General features: G+C 36.8%; 1 protein-coding gene across 3 annotated transcripts in view; it reads right to left on the reverse strand.

The window, feature by feature from the left end:
* The window catches only part of SBF2 (SET binding factor 2), a 558,284-nt gene that overhangs the window by 67,518 nt on the left and 474,450 nt on the right, over positions 1–16,316 (reverse strand). For all 3 annotated transcript variants that reach the window (XM_057507357.1, XM_057507356.1, XM_057507359.1), the window contains 6 exons: positions 10,470–10,640; positions 8,304–8,566; positions 5,704–5,876; positions 4,817–4,890; positions 3,127–3,322; positions 264–391 (listed from right to left, as the gene is read on the reverse strand). In XM_057507357.1, the coding sequence (XP_057363340.1) occupies positions 264–391; positions 3,127–3,322; positions 4,817–4,890; positions 5,704–5,876; positions 8,304–8,566; positions 10,470–10,640 (1,005 nt within the window). The remainder of the gene's footprint in view (positions 1–263; positions 392–3,126; positions 3,323–4,816; positions 4,891–5,703; positions 5,877–8,303; positions 8,567–10,469; positions 10,641–16,316) is intronic.

Here is a 16,316-nt window from a genome sequence, read left to right on the forward strand (position 1 = left end):
AAGAGCTTTAAAAAACACAAGAGTCAATTGTGTGTGTGTGTGAATTTCTGAAATCACTAAATATTGACAGATAATACTCAGAGCTGGCAAAGGGGCTCAGCAAGTGAGGGATTAAATACAAGACTGTTCATGAGTTTATGCAGTTGAAGATTACTGTCTCAGACCCTCTGATCCTCACCATCCTCTAACACTTGATCACATGACCACAGAAAGTGGCTATGATACCATGCGTAAGACTTAAGAATGGCTCCCTTTCTTAATACCTGAAAAGATGCTGAGGTGATCTGCAGTCCTTCTTGCATGTTCTGCTGCAGCTGGTTCTGCATTGTGATCTTCTTCTCCTTGGTGATGGAGGCAATGGGAAAACTCCGCACAACTGTCTGCTCACCAACTATAGGAAGACAGGACATAGACTCAGCAATAGCCCTTTACAGCTCATTTATAGCATCTGCTGCTCATCTTACCAGCCTCTGCTGGAGAACTGTATCTGGAGAGGACAGTGCTCAGGAAGGCACTGAAAGTGCCATGATTCTAGAATCATAGTCACTAATTTTATTGCATGGCAATTCACTCCCAAGACACAATCCTTTCCCAGAGTGAAGGACCTGTCACATCCTGCCTGCCTTCATTCTTTCTATTTCCCCAACCTATTGTGTGCCATACAAGATCACCAGATTGAAGGCAATCTTATGGGAAAGGTAGGTTTTGTACAGAAAAAAGAAGTGTCTTGAAAAGGCATCCATGATATTTAGTGTAATAATAAAGCAAAAAAGGAAGGTTTTTAAAGTTTGTTTTCATATGTTGTAAAAGGGGTGCTATACGATCTTTATGTGCTCTCAGAAGATACAGGAATGGGTTTAGGTCCAAGATTCTTAGGAGTTTAAATATTAAGGCAAGAAAGGGAAAATATAAATAAGTATTTGTTAACTACCTGAGGTTATGAAATGAGAGTCTAAAAAGTAAGTAGCATACACGAAGCCTCCCTTAGGGGAAGGAGCTCACAGTTCCCTATGGGAGAGGAAAGTCGCATGCAGAATCTAACAACATGTAACTAGCTCCTAGGTTTGAGGGAACAAGGCTTTAAACACTTCAGAGAGGGAGAAGAGTTCTGCATGCCAGATGGCTAGAGAGTGATTCCTGGAAGGGGTGAGGGGAGAGGGATCTTTGAAGAGAGTGTTGGTTTAGATTTGCAGAGGGGAAGAGGGAAGACATTTCAGAACAGAAGCAGCAATTGGCAAGGCCCCTCAGGTAGTAAGTGAGTGTGTGAGATTTGAACTAGGTTTACCTGACTTAGGAACCCATACATATATCCACTTATCATTATAATTCTTCATTCCCTGTACCTGTCAATTCCTAACCTGGAAAATACTGGTTATCATCTTACATCAAGCTCATATCTAGAGGCTAAACAAAATCAAGATATACATAGGATTTAAATCCTAGGACGGATGAAATAACCATATATATGCTTATATATAACAGATGTCAAACTATCCTATTTCTAAGTGCCATTAAAGGAGAAATTTTAAATTAGAAACTTAAAAAGAGAATAAAAAAGGTAAATAAGATTCTCTCTGATAAAAATAATTTTCATAATACATGAAATCAACCCCAAAACTGACAGGAATAAAACAAGAGAACAATGCAAGCTTTCAAAGTATGGCTTTGGTTTCTATAAATGAAATAAATGAAAGCAACTTAAATGACCAAGTATCTCACATATTTATATGCTCAAAATGTATGCTTATGGCCACTAAGTTCATTAAAGTCATAGAACAGAAAATTAGAAGTAATGGATATTTAGTTTCTTTTAAAAATACACTTGGCTTTCAAATACAAATGTATTTTTTATATACTAATATGACAGGAGAGGGCTGAGAAATTTTGCTCTATTTTTTACTTTTTCAAAATGAGCACACCTACTCCTAGAGATGCATTTGTTTATTGAATTTTACGAACTTTTTGGTTATTACAAAGTAAGCAATCTTTTATGACCAAGACAATAAACTATCTTGATTCTATCGAAGCAAGGAATTGTACAACTCTTGAGATTTTAAGGATACTACACCTGAATTTCACTATCTAACAAAATGCACAACATACACAGTACATACTCATCAAATGTCACTGAATTAATAATTTCAGATGAGGAAGGAACTTTAGTTCCTTTAGCGACCACTTATCTCAACAGTTGTCAATTCTCAGTATGCACTGTAATCATGTCTGGGGCTTAAAATACACAGATGCCTGGGTCTCCCCATTCCTAGGATCCTATTCAAGATTCAAATTAAATTATTTGAGGGTTGGGCCCAGAAACTGGTAGTTCTTTTTAAAGCTTTCCAGATAATTCAGATAAACAGCCAAGGCTGAGAACCAATGTAGCTCAATTCCCAAGTCTTATTAAAAGGAACCTGAAACCCAGATAGGTTAGGGGACTTACTTAAGATAGCAAGACTGGTCAACAGCAACCTAAATCTGAGCTTCTTGATTTGGAGTCCAAACAGTTTTATCCAAAACCTTATACACTTTCCCTATCAACCAGAATAGTTTATACAGAGACAACAGTGATTTAAAAAAGACAATTCAGACTTGACAGGGCATGTTATTCCTTTCTAACATAGAAGACTGTATACAGTAGAAAACAGAAATAGAAGTTGAGGGAGCTTAGTGACTAGAAGAGAAGTTATCTGCTAAGAGGGAAATGGGGTTAGTTAGTGCTGTACAACCCTGTGATGCTAATAGCACATCCTTCCACAAAAGGGATCATGCATCTCAAAGACCTTAGCCTTACAGGCAGGACTCAGAAAGGTGGGTCCAATCAGCAGGGCACACTGTTAGCCACTAGACACTGTGAATATCCCTAGGTCACAATATGTTGTCTCATGAAATTATGATCATTGCAGTGAATGAACCCTTGATTTATTTTTTGGAAGAGACCCATGCTTCTTTAAGTATGTATCTATAACCCAAATTATCACTAGCTTTGATTGACAGGAATATCCTAAAAAATACCTGTGTGGCAAAAGGATTACTTTGAAATGATCTGCAATTCACTGTACACAGATGGGATCAAAACCTCATGTAACACATAGATAACCAGGTTCTGATGGATAATATGGGCCATACCTAGCTGGTCATGAGGAGTCCCTCTGAACAGAATTCTGTATGTGGTGAGGAACAAGGCTCCTTCAGCTGGCAGGAGCTGAGGGCCTCCAAGAAGGCCGCCAGTGGCTTCTTCTCTTCCGTCGGGATCCAGCAGGACTCGAAGACCTTCACAAACAATCTCCTCTCCTGGCAGTAGCACAGGTCTAAGAATCTTGGGCTAACAACAGAGAAAGTATTTTAAACACCATTCTTGTGGGGTTTCCAACCCTTGGACCAAGGTTATCTTTTCAGTTACAGATATAAAAAACTTGAGCCAGACTTGCCAGGTAGTCAAAATGAAAAAACACATTTGGGAAGAGGCAGAAATGATGTTTCTGCATCCAAATGTGAAAAGATTCTTTGCAGCATTGCTTATTAACAGGAAATTCATTGGAAATTACTAAAATGTTTGAAATACCTATTCAATGGATCATTTTGCCACCATGATAAAAAAAGACATGGATCTAGGTGTTGACATAGAAGGATATCCAGAATACATTGTTAAGTAAATAAAGGAAGTTGCAAACCAGTATGCATATTATGATTCCTTTTTCTGAAAAGGAAAAAAAAATTGTGAAACTATGAAAAGAAATGTTAAAGGCAGTGCTATCATGGCTAAGGGTGGAGGTGGGTAGTGTGGGAGAACCATGGAGGATTTTCACTTTGTACAAGGTGTATTTCTTTAATGCTTCAGTTTTATAGGAGGAGGGCTGTTACTTTTATAGATAGCAAAAAAAAAAAATGAGTGGATCTTTAAAAAGACCCATCCTTCTTGGACTTTATTGAAAAGCAACACAATAAATGGCCAAGTAATAAATATTTATACTTTTTGGGAAATAAGGAACTATATGATACACTCTTTTGAAGATACCAATGCTAGAAAAAAAAATCCATCTCTCCTGAAGACCAGATATGCTTGTTTTTTTACTGAGCAATAAAAACTGTGTAAGTCAGTAGTATTCTTTTTGTTGGCTCTAGGAAGCTCAGAGTTAAGTGTAAAGCCAAAGTATAATGCATACTGTGTCTCACATTTCTGATAAAATTATTTTTCCTATCCATCTGACTTCTGATTTTTCCTTTGAATTTATTTTTAATAGTTCTATTATATAGGTAAGAGGGTCCTGAACCCTAATCCACCGACTGGTGCCAGACTAGCTGCAAAACCATCACTTGGGAGGTGACGTTAAAGTACAGATTCCCAGGCCAAGGCCCAGGGTACTCTACTTCAGGACGATGTGGTGTGGTTCAGGGCTCTCAGTTTTTAATAGACTTTCCAGACACTTGTGATGTATGCTTGTAATGTATACAGATTCAGCAACCTGATGTTTCTATGGAAATTGCCTTAAGTCCTTTTTTCTGGAAGTAGGCAGAGCATAAAATCTTGGTTTGGGCTTGGAAGTGAGAATGTTCATAATTAATTATAGACCTCCCTATAAAAGCAGACTCAACAAGAGGTTATTATTGCTCCTTTGGTGAATCTACTAGTCTAATTCAGTATCCTTTTTATGAGGATCTACATGATAAACTCCTCTGAAAGTTTAATGTATCATTAAACTAGAGATGATCTCTGTAAAAAGTTAGAAGAATGTACTTTCTGGGGTACAACAGTCTATTGTTTCTGTTTTTAAGAAGAGATGTTTTACCCTGAAAGCATGCTGTCTGGAATAATTACCTTTTGTATAGGTGGAAGTCTTCGGCTCTCTCGATGCACTGCTTCTAGGGTCTCAATGTGCATAGCTACAATTCCTAGGATGAGTTACAGTATTCAAAATGAAAGAGTATAAAAGCAGAATTAAAACAAATTCTGGATATTTTAGAATTAAAAACTAATCATAGTTTGGTGGGTATTCAAAATTTAAACAAAATTACCATATCACCCCACAATATCACTCCTATGTATGTACCCAAAAGACTGAAAAAAAAAAACTCAATCAGATACTTGCTCGTGAATATTCCTAGTAGTGCTATACATAATAACCAGGAGGTAGAAACAACCCAAGTGTGCATCAAGGGATGACTGGATCAACAAAATGTGGTACATTCATACAATAAATATTATTCAGCCATAAAGAGGAATGAAGTTCTGAGATCAGCTACACATGTATGAACCTTGAAAAGATTATGTTAAGTGAAATAAGCCAGACACAGAAGGACAAATATTATATAATTTCACTTACGTGCAACATCTAGAATAGGCAAATTCATAAAGATACAAAGTAGATTAGTGATTACCAGGAACTGCAGTGTGGAGAATGTGGAGTTACTGCTTAATGGTTATAGGGAGTCTGGGGTGATGAAAAAGTTTTGGTAATAAATAGTGGTGATGGTACAGAACATTGTGAATGTAATTGATGCCACTGAATTTTACATTTAAAAATAGTTTAAAATGGCAAATTTTATGTTATACATATTTTACTACAATTTAAATAAACAGCATGGTTGAACTACATGGAAGACAAGTATTACAGGTGTTATGTTAGAAAGAAGTAGACACACAAGAACAACTGTTATTCAATTATATCCAATATTCTGGTTCTCTACTACCTGCAAAATGATTACCTGGTATCATGCAGTGAAGGCTCTTGATATGATCCTGAGTAACTCCACTTTCTGTACAAACTTTGTCAATAAATCGGGTAATGAAACGCACAACAGAATTGGCAATGTCATTATTCTCTGAATCTTCAAACCCACTTTCTGTATCATAGCTTTCAGCTACACTTCCTGCAATACTAAGAAAGTCAAGGCAAGAAATCATGGTCAGTACTCAAATGTAACAAATGATTTCTACATCACTGTCAATTTCCACAGCAACTTAAGTTTGCTCAAAGAGATTTATACTCAAACAGAAGGCTCACTTAACTCCATGGCCTCTATAAGTGATAGTGGTGAAATATGATATTCTACTTGCCTACATTTGGAAGCTAATGTCAGACATTGTTTTTTGGACCCAGATTTCTTTTTGTAAAGAATATCTTCTGCAATTCTCCTAAAAACGTAGGAACCACAGAAAATAAGGCAAAAAGGAACTCCTTAATTTATTATCTGATACTTGAACTTTCTAAGAACACTTGTCCTTCCAAGTTAATTACCACAAAAAGCCAGACCAAGTACTATGGCTATCTTTGGCCTTTGGCAGCTGGGAACATGTTCCCTGGTAGGCAAATAAAAGAACTTTTTCTACCAAACAGCATAGTCTTCCAAGTGAAAGAGCCAAACTATCCTATGAACGATTCTCTTGCCAATATTTATCTTTCTCTGAGTCAATGAGTGAATCACAACTGTTTTGCCACTTTGAAGCCATCAATCTTCTATAGGTGATAAAATCATACAAGAGAAGGGAATATATTTGAAATGGAGTGGAGGTGAAAGCTCAGTCCTTGTCGTATGCTTATTCAGTTCCCACTCTTCAACAAATACTCCTGCCTCCTTTGCCTTCTAATCATGGAAAAGACTTACTTGCCTTCTCTAACCAATTTAGTTCTCTTTCCTCCAAATCCAAGCACATTAGCTGGATCAGTATTAAGATAAAGCTAAGCAGTGAATATGGCCATGACATCATCCCAAAGCATTAAAAAACTTAGGTGCCTTATTCACTCACTATGTACACTTTGAGAGAGTACTGACAACTTTAAAAGAAAAGGAAAGTATAGTTATTAGGTCAGGATGGAGATCAACTTGACTGATAGAGGGAGATACAGCTGGGACAGATTAAGGAAGACTTTAACAATTAAGCGAGAGTCTAGAATTGATGATAGAGAGTCCTGTGAGATTATAAGCATTAAAGGAATGTGACTGAAATATCATTTCAGGAAGATTTTTCTAGCAGGAGGGTGGGTAACTGAATAAAGGAGGAATAAAAAGTTAAACAACTTAAGAGACTTTTGTAATAATTACTGTTTGAAGTGATGAGGGCCTAAGCTAGGTTGTTTACATAAAATAAGCCTACATAGGAAGAAATAAGAGATCTGTGTAGTTGACTGTATGGTGCAAAATACTGACTTCAAGTTATTTAGCTTGGAAGACCAGAAGCTGTCAAGTCTTGACAATAATGAAGTATCCGGGATAGGGAGACTGACAGGCTGGGGCCAGAGATGTAGGCTTGTAGATGATCTTTCTAGGAGAATATGAGAACTTAGCAGAGGGACAGAGAAGGAAAGAGATGAGATGCTGCCTGAAGGAGCCTGAGAAGAATCTATGAGAGCTGGAAGAACTACCAGGATGTTTCAGCATCACTGAAGACCTAAAATGATAGAATTTTACTACTGTTGGGTGAGCAGTTCATTTATTCAATCACTTAATCAGTTGTTCAACCAAATATTTATTGAGCACCTACTATGTGCAAACATCTGTGGGTATAGCAATGAACAATAATAGTAATAAGCAAATATGTGAAAATAAATCAGGTTGTAAAAAATGTAATGACAGAAAAAAATGTAAGGTAGGAAACACAGTGATGGATGTACTACTTAAGAGAGGAAAGTAAGAATGGCCTCTCTGGATAGGTGACATTTGAGTAAAGAACTAAACGAAGTGAGGGAGTGATTCTTTGTGGCCATTTCAGGGAGAGTATTCCAGATTACAGGAAGAACAAGTACAGAGGCTCTGTAAGTAGTTTCATGCTTAAGAGTGAGGATTAGCATTAGCAGGTAGACCAGACAGCTGATGGGAGTGATAGGAAATAAGGTCAGAGCAACAGGGCCAGATCCTATGAGGCCTCATAGTCCATGGCTTTTATTCTTAGGGTGTGAGAAGTCACTGTAGGGTTGAGAGCAAGGCATGGTGACATGATTATAGGCAAATGCAATGCATAAGTTGAAGAAAAGGAGGTTAGGGAAACAAATAATCACTTGGGCAACGAGTTCATTGGTATTTTTCCAGAGTGCTTTTTATAAATTGGTATGGCAGACAGTGACTGAAGGACTGGATCAATAGTGGGTAAGACATTTGAAAAATTAGGTCATGAAAGAGAAGCAAGTATGGAACGTGGTTAAGAATAGTTGGTGAAGTCAAGGTCTTTCAATAGAGAAGAGATAAGCAAGTCTGAAGGTAGGCAAATGCTTATTTTTGAAATATGTACATCAATATTTGCCCGAAATATTCTATATTCTCTATTCAACTACGAATAGGAGGGTCTCTGTGTGCCCACATTTCAGCACCTGTTAGTGACAATGCTATTGCTCCCACTCTCCCAGTCTCCTGGCGCTGATGTTCTTAGAAGCTTGTTTTTACTTGTATCTAGTGGAACCAGCAGGTTGACCATGAGGTTCGCAAAGTGAATGGCCTGACTGAAGACAGTGCTTTCCTCACGCTGCACCAGCTCCTGCTGAGCTGATTTGCTCAGAGTAGGCCAAACGCGGAGCTGCTCAGCTGCCAGGCCCATTGCTGTCTTCTTCTGATACTGGTTATCTGGAAGCTTATCCTAAAAATAAAACAACACAACCCAATTCATCATTTCATGTGAACTTCAAAAAACATAGAAGTTTTAATAATTCATCTATTAAATACCTGTCACCAAAAATGAAAACATGAACATTACAACAGCAATGGAACAAGACCTAGTCTTACTTTTCCAGCCCCATCAGGCCTTGAGGGGAACTGTGTGACAAACCGAAGGACACGATGGACATGCTTCTCACTGTTAACATTTCACTGCATTTCTTTATCTCTATGGCTCCAGTCCTTTCAAGCTACCAGTTATAGCAAGTTTTAACTCAAAGTGCCTATAAATGTTCAGGAACGAATGCTCTAGTAGCACTTACTCATACTCTGACATTTCTTTTCTTTTGCTCTTTGGGAGAAGGAGATAGAATAGTCAAAGTCACAAAAAACAGAGCTAGAGTTTCTTGTAAATGTGGAAGTTAAATATTAGCCCCACATAAGTACACAGGTGACCACAGGATTGGGTGTCCTGATAGACTGAAGAGTTAAACAGTAACAGTTATCCACAGCTGTATAGAGCTTGATAGTTTACGGAGTTGGAGTTTCTAGTCTCACTTGTAAGTAACCTGGGGCTCACAGACAAACTTCTTTAGAACAGAGGACTCAGAAGCAGTGACTTGTGTTTGCTCTAGAAATGCCTTTGAGATACACCAATGTAAATTACAGCTGCTTAAAAAACCATCAAAAGCATCCCACCAGTCCAATTATTTCTGGCACATTACCTCAAACTAATAGTCTTTGCATCTGCTACAATTTTTTGCATCTTATTACAATTAGGACATATAATAACCCTAATGGGATAACTCTAACCCAAGTTAGGGATTTGGTGTTTTGAAAGAAAGATCTAAGTTTTAAATTTAATAAAGCAAATAATTTACACTAACAATGTACAATAATAATTTGAAATATCAGATTAACTCCAGATGTGCTATTTGTTATTAATGTTTCTATTATCTTACTCAATAACAGACCAATAATATGTTTAAAATTACATGAGGCATAGAAGTATTTGAATACTACTATGTAGTTTCTATTAGATATCTAGGCTTATTTATCTCACATAATGTAAGGCCAATTTAAAATGAAGGACGATGGAAAGGATCAGTGGCAATGTATGAGCCCAGCACATATACTTAAAAATTACTCTTAAGGTGAATCAACTATGATAATCAGCCTTTAATGCTGCTTTAAGCTCAAGTGATGAGGATAATTTCTAACATTTATTATTTACTATGTGCCAGGCATTCTTCAGTCCCCTTTACTTGTATTAGACATTGAAGTCTTACAAGTATCATATCAACTCATTTTACCAATGAGGAAATAAGTCACAGAGAAGTAAAGTGAATTGCCTAAGACCAGGCAACTAGTGAACAACATTTTAAAATTTCAGGAAAATGTAAATTATTTTTTTCAAATTAAAAAAAATTTTCTTTATTTAAAAATATTGGAAAACATAGAGTATTCCTAAAAAAAGACCAAAATTTATTGCTGGTATACTTTTGAACAGAACTACTGAATTTACATTTAGAGTCAATTAACTTTGGCATTTCTTCAAGAAGTTAACTGCACAATGATGTCTGCCTAGCTATTTTAGGTTTGTTCTTTCTGTTCAACTTCTTGTAATTATTTCCAGTGAATTCTTATTTATTAAAATATAATAAAATGATTCTAGTACTAAGAAATTATATTAAGAAGTTATTATGAAACAGATAATGTCAGAAATCAACAGAAGAAAAGAAAGATGCTCACCATGAGGCTCCCTAAAGTAAACCCCAAACACGCTGGTAGGAAGTGGCTGGATTTCCTTCTGCACTGGGAATATCTGAGAAAGCTTTCCTTGAAGCCAGGATCCTAGCCCCACACAAGGACTTCTCTTCTCTTACCTTTTGCTTCAGATGTGAGGCATGATTGTCTTCCTTGGCTGAGAGATACAGGGAACGAACCTGTTCTTGCACTGCACTGTAAAAGGTTGTCTCCCAGAATTGCTGATTTGTCCAAATGGGGTGGTCCTGCACACAGGTGTAAGCAAACTGGCTGACTCCGGGCGCCAGTTTCTGCGAGAACACACAGTACACGTCACCATGGGGCTGACAGAGTCACGAAGGTTCAGAAGGTTACAGGCGCCACAGTTAACCACAGATGTGATCAAAGGACTTATCTAAACAAATCTTACAGCAGCATAAGCTTAACAATCATCAACGTACTCATTTTTGACTGCAAACTTTGGGCTTGCTATAAAATCCTTTACGGTCTCAGTCACTTTATTAAAATGGACATCTTAGCAACAGCTAAAAAATCAAATTTATTATATGGATTAGAGAATATAAAAAAAGCAACTAGAAATGTACTGTGCACACAGAAGGCACTGTAGAGTTGGTACCTCTTATTATAATTAGGACATATAATAAAATCCGTTACAACTTAAACATAAAGCTCAAACAATTTAAAGTTTCTTCTACTAGGTTTTAGAGTGCTTTTTTGTTGGGGGGGGCACTAGTTGAAATGTGAGTGAGCCTACAGTTTGGCCTTACTTACAGAATGAGGGCATATCATGAATTTGGGACTCAAGAGGACTTGAACCTTTCCTACTGCTCACTCTAGTCCTTTACCTTGCTACCGAGCTGCCTGGCTCACATCCTCCCCAGCAGACTCTGTTAGGCATCAAGGGCATTTTCTGGTAGCTAAGTCTGGGCATGAGAAGGTAGTCTCAAACCAAACCCTCCTTTGCAGGACTTCCTGCTGGGCTTCACAGTAGGAGTAAATCTTACTTGGTGATTAGTAACAGAGGGAAGAAAAATTAACTGCAGGCATTTGAGGCACTTCGTAAACATTTACATATCTAATTTAATACTAAAAATCTTGAAAGATGCACATTATTATCACCAATTTCAAGAAGAAGAAATAACAGTTTAGGGAGGTTTAAGTGATTGCCCAGGGCCATGTAGCGATTGTGTAAGTTGTAGAACTAAGTTTCAAGCCCAAAGTGAATTATATACTCAATACATGCTAATTTCCTTCTTGGTTTAGAACAGACTAAACACAGAACTGGAATAGGCACCATGCTTACCATGAAATGTAGTACTTATGTAGTTGGAAGTGGGGTGGCTGTGATCTTGCCTATAAGGGTCTGTGTATTTCTGCATCCCATGTGCAAGTTCCTTTCAAGATAGGACTATGTATTCTTAAATTGGGACTGACAATGAAGCAAAATACAGGAGTTCCCCAAGGGGAAGCTGCAAAAGGATCATTGTTGGTCTTCATAATGCTTTCAGGTCATTTAAATCACAGATACTACCTACCTATAAGAAAATGTGGATAAAATGTGTGTGGTTCTATGAATATGTAAGCAGAACCACAGACACTGTGAATCACATGTTTCTTCTAGACTCTGCTTGAAGATACTTGGAATGTGGGTTGCACATTTTTTTTTGCCCCTAGGCACTCTAAAGACTAACAATGGCTTCAGTAGCAATGCACAGGCATCAATTCAAACAAGATAAAAGCATAATTTTCAACTGCCTTTCCCATGAGTATAGTCAGAAGCAGTACCATTTCTTACAAATGCAGTGTAATGAATAAGCAGTTCTTAAAAGTCTGGAGTTCTAAAGTTACATGAATATACATGAGCTCAGAAAAACTGAGCTTTTAGCAAATCCTCATCAGGTTCTCACATGAAGTACTTTCAGGATTATCAACTCATCAACAACATTATTATTATTAATTATTAACCTCTTATTACAACTTGAAGGAGCTCTACAGGAATCTGAGAGTATAATGAAGCCCTGCCTTTCTCTTTCTGCATTTTTCCTACTGATTGATGCTGCGTATCCACTTTCATTGGCACGTATCAGTTATTATCTTTCTGTTTATTCACAAACTAAAAGTGAATATGCAAACACTTCCCTAAGTCTTCTTAGCAAAAGTGGAATGTTTATACTCCAAGGCAGAAAAATGTTGTAAAACAGAGTGACAGTGACCCAAAGGGCAGAACTCACAGCCTGGTTATTAGGTGAGATTTAGAGCAAGGTGAAGGGATTAGAGTATAAACTTTCTGGTGGCAAGTTTGTGACACAAATGGCTATGGCATCTGATACGTGCATAAGTAATCATTCATTCCCAAATACTTCAAATATTATTATTTTCCACACACGAAATTTGCCTCCTTTCTTTGTGGTTTCCTGCTATGTTTTTCTTAACCACAAGCAAGAGGGACTATACTGTGTACCTCATTGTTAGGATGGGCAAGGCCACTGTGCTGATGGGCAGGTGAGTGTTCAAGACCAGCAGAGGGCAGTAGCACCTTATTCTGTCTACCTTCCATTAGGGCTTTAGCTAGGAATTGCAAAAATGGTGCTGTGTAGTCTGGCTGGGTTAGAAAGTGCGTGGTAAACTGAATACTGCATGTCTTCACTGTATATTTGAGATTGGATTTGCCCAAGGTCACACCACAAGATGGGTAGAAGAGAAGGGAATAGAAATAAGGTTTTCTATTATTCTATATCATTTCTGTATGATACAAAAATTAAGGCACTACACAAAACAAAACTGTAACATAATTATCTAGAGAAAGATGGCATGAGACTGTTAGAGAGTCTCAGATTCAATATATCCTGTGTGGTAATAGTTTTAGTAAATAGAGAATATATGCACCTGTGGATAAAACTAAAACTTTTGATTCTAATCAGTACTTTGGTTGAAGAAAAACTTTCCTAAGATGGTTTCTCAAACTGGCCCATATTCCTGCTTCATGGCCTTTGATTTGCATGAAGAAGAGACTCAATCCACACTGAGGGTGTGAGGATGGTGGCGGTGGTGTCCACGGTGGTAGGGAGTGCTGCTGTCAAATGACATCTCTCTTGCCCTTCAATTGTGGCAACAATATTTACTTTACACTTTATAATGACTTTTATGATTCTGTCCTAAAGAAACAAGTGATGTTTGCCATGCAATTTTATGAGATGTTTAAGAATGTGTTGACTTCCTTCCTTACCTAGAAAAAATAGCCCTGAAGGTACTAGATTAAGCAGTGCCATTCATTTTCCACAAAGCATTCAAAGGAAACCCAGCATGGGACAGGATATGGCGAATAAACTCAGGGGCCTCACCAAGCAGAAGGCCAAATTAAAATCCAAATAAATGGACACAAACCATCTCAGAGACTAGTTGGTCAAAGGAAAGGTTAAGATGCCAGTGTGAGGGGCCTGTCGAAGGCCTGTCTGACTAGACATGTTTGCTCTCCAGGTCCAAGGCTCCAGTTAGGGAGAACAGAGGGAAGCCAGATTTCAAAGAAAAAGGCTAGCTGGCAGGACTGATTGTATAAATATGTAATGGTCTTAAGGAATAATGCAGAGTACAAAGATTCACCATTTAAATAGCCAGGTATTTCCTATACAGTTCTGGACACTGAAGTACAAGTGTAACTCAATGCATAGTTCAGGGATGGTGCCAACCAGTCTTTTTCTGATTCTACACTGGCCTGACCAAGTCCAGGTACTAAGTCACTTTAAGAATTAATTTCTGAGTATTTTCTATGAACTTTGGAAATGTTTAATTTAGCCTTGAGAGACAAATAAAAGGAAGATAGAATAGGAAAAGTGTATTTTTCATTGTATTTTGATAAATATAACACCTGTACTTATCAAATCTTAAACATATTTGCTTTGTGAATTTTTTTCAAAACAATGGGCATACAACATTATAGATTTGGTTGAAACCTACTGTGTATCCTCTTGATCTCATTTCCCTCTTATCTAGAGGTAACAATGATCCTGAATTAGATATTTTCATTCCCATTTATGTTTTTATACCTTTGTATCTCTATAAAGAATATACGAGATTATATTGCAGGTTTCATTTTATCCCTTATTGATGTTTTTCAAAGTATACAACTTATATTTCATTGATTCATGTAATATTGAACTAAACAATGTAATTAGTTGGGACAAAACACAACTGGCTCTTTGTAAACATATAACTCAGAAGGGGCAGAAAGAGTGGTCCCAAAACAATGATTATTTAGGTTACTGTGTTCATTAGTCAGTGCAATTAACAGAATGGTGAGTAATCCAATCAATTAAAAGGAGGTGATTGTGAGAAATTATTATTCTAACTAACTTGTGCTGAGCTTTCACCATGTATATTTATCAACTTACTTAGTCCTCACAGCAATCTTATGATCCACTAAGGTAAGTACTATTATTACCCCTGCTTTAAAGGTGAAGAAACTGAGGCACAGAGGAGTCAAGTAACTTGTTCAAGAGAACACTGTCAGGAATACTGGAACCAGAGCTGGGATTCAAACACAGATAAGCTGAGCTACAGAATCTAGTTTCTTAATCATTACACAATTTAACTATTGTATGGAATTCCACTGTATGAACATATAGGATTTCCTTGTTTCTGTTAATGGATGTTTGTATTGTTTCCAACTTTTTCCTATTATAAAAAATGGTTCACAAATATAATCACACATGTCAACTATGGACTTTGGTTACTGGTTTCAGTACCATTTAATAGTGCCTGGAAATACTTGAGAAGGACCTAAGAAATATGATAGTTCCCATTGTTATCTGTACCAATAAGCATTTTTAGTTATAGTACATTGGTTATTTTTCCAATGAGAAATAATTTCATGCAGATTTTCTGCAAATCTACTATTAAAAAAATTAACAATAATTCTTTAATATCAAGTACCTAGTCAATATTAAAATTTTTAATTATCTTATAAATGTTAAAAAAGTTTTCCTTTTTTTTCCCCCTTGTTTTTACCATTACTTTGACTCAGAAAGGACTCAAATAAGGTCCATATTCTGAGGTCAGTTTTAATCCTAGGTTCCTCTACTATCTATTTGTCTTTCTTTCTCTCTCTCTTTTTCTCCTCTACTTGCAATCTATTTATTGAAGAAACTGGATCATTTGTCTCTTAGAGTTTCCATCAGTCTGGTACTTGCTCAATGCTCCCTGGTGGTGTCATGTGCCATATATATCTATTTTTGTTTTCTGTATTTCCTGCAAACTGGTAGTTGGATCTGCACAGGTTTGATTCAATTCAGGCTCAATTGTTTGGCAAGAATACTTCATGCACAAAACTACCACAAGAGGCACATCTAATTCTCTTTCTTTTTATGATGTCAAAGGCTGCTGATGAGCAATATCTAGATTCATAATCATTAGGCATAATAGTGATATGCTCATTCTAGCATCATTTCCACACTTATTAGCTGGAATATTTCTGCAAAGAGAAACTTCCCCTCCTCATAAATTATTTGGTGGCCCAAATATATGGTTTGTATTAGAAAGCAGGATAAGTACATAATTTTTCCCCTTCATTTATCATTTTAAAAACAATGAGTTGTTTTCTAGCATCTACTGTAGATGATCAATTAGTTTTCTTTTTTATTCATATTTTTATGAACTCATGGATTTTTAAACATATTTAACTATTCTTTAACCTGTTTTGAAATAAACCAAAAAAACTACCCATAAAAAATGTTTACTGGAAACTTCAGTTTTTTATTAACTCAATACCAAGCACTACGGGATCACTGTCTACAAAGTGCCTATCATCTATATAGAGAGACAAGAACTCCGTATGTGATGACCGATGAACCTAATAAGGTTGTTTATAATAGCACTGTAACCGGGAGGAAAAAGGGCCTGATTGACAGAACATAATCAGCAAAAAAGACTAGTAGATGTGTAACAAGGTGCTTTGTCTGAGGTGTAAGTGC

Source organism: Manis pentadactyla, chromosome 9 (assembly GCF_030020395.1).
Source record: "Manis pentadactyla isolate mManPen7 chromosome 9, mManPen7.hap1, whole genome shotgun sequence".
In the NCBI taxonomy this organism is placed as follows: Eukaryota; Metazoa; Chordata; class Mammalia; order Pholidota; family Manidae; genus Manis; species Manis pentadactyla.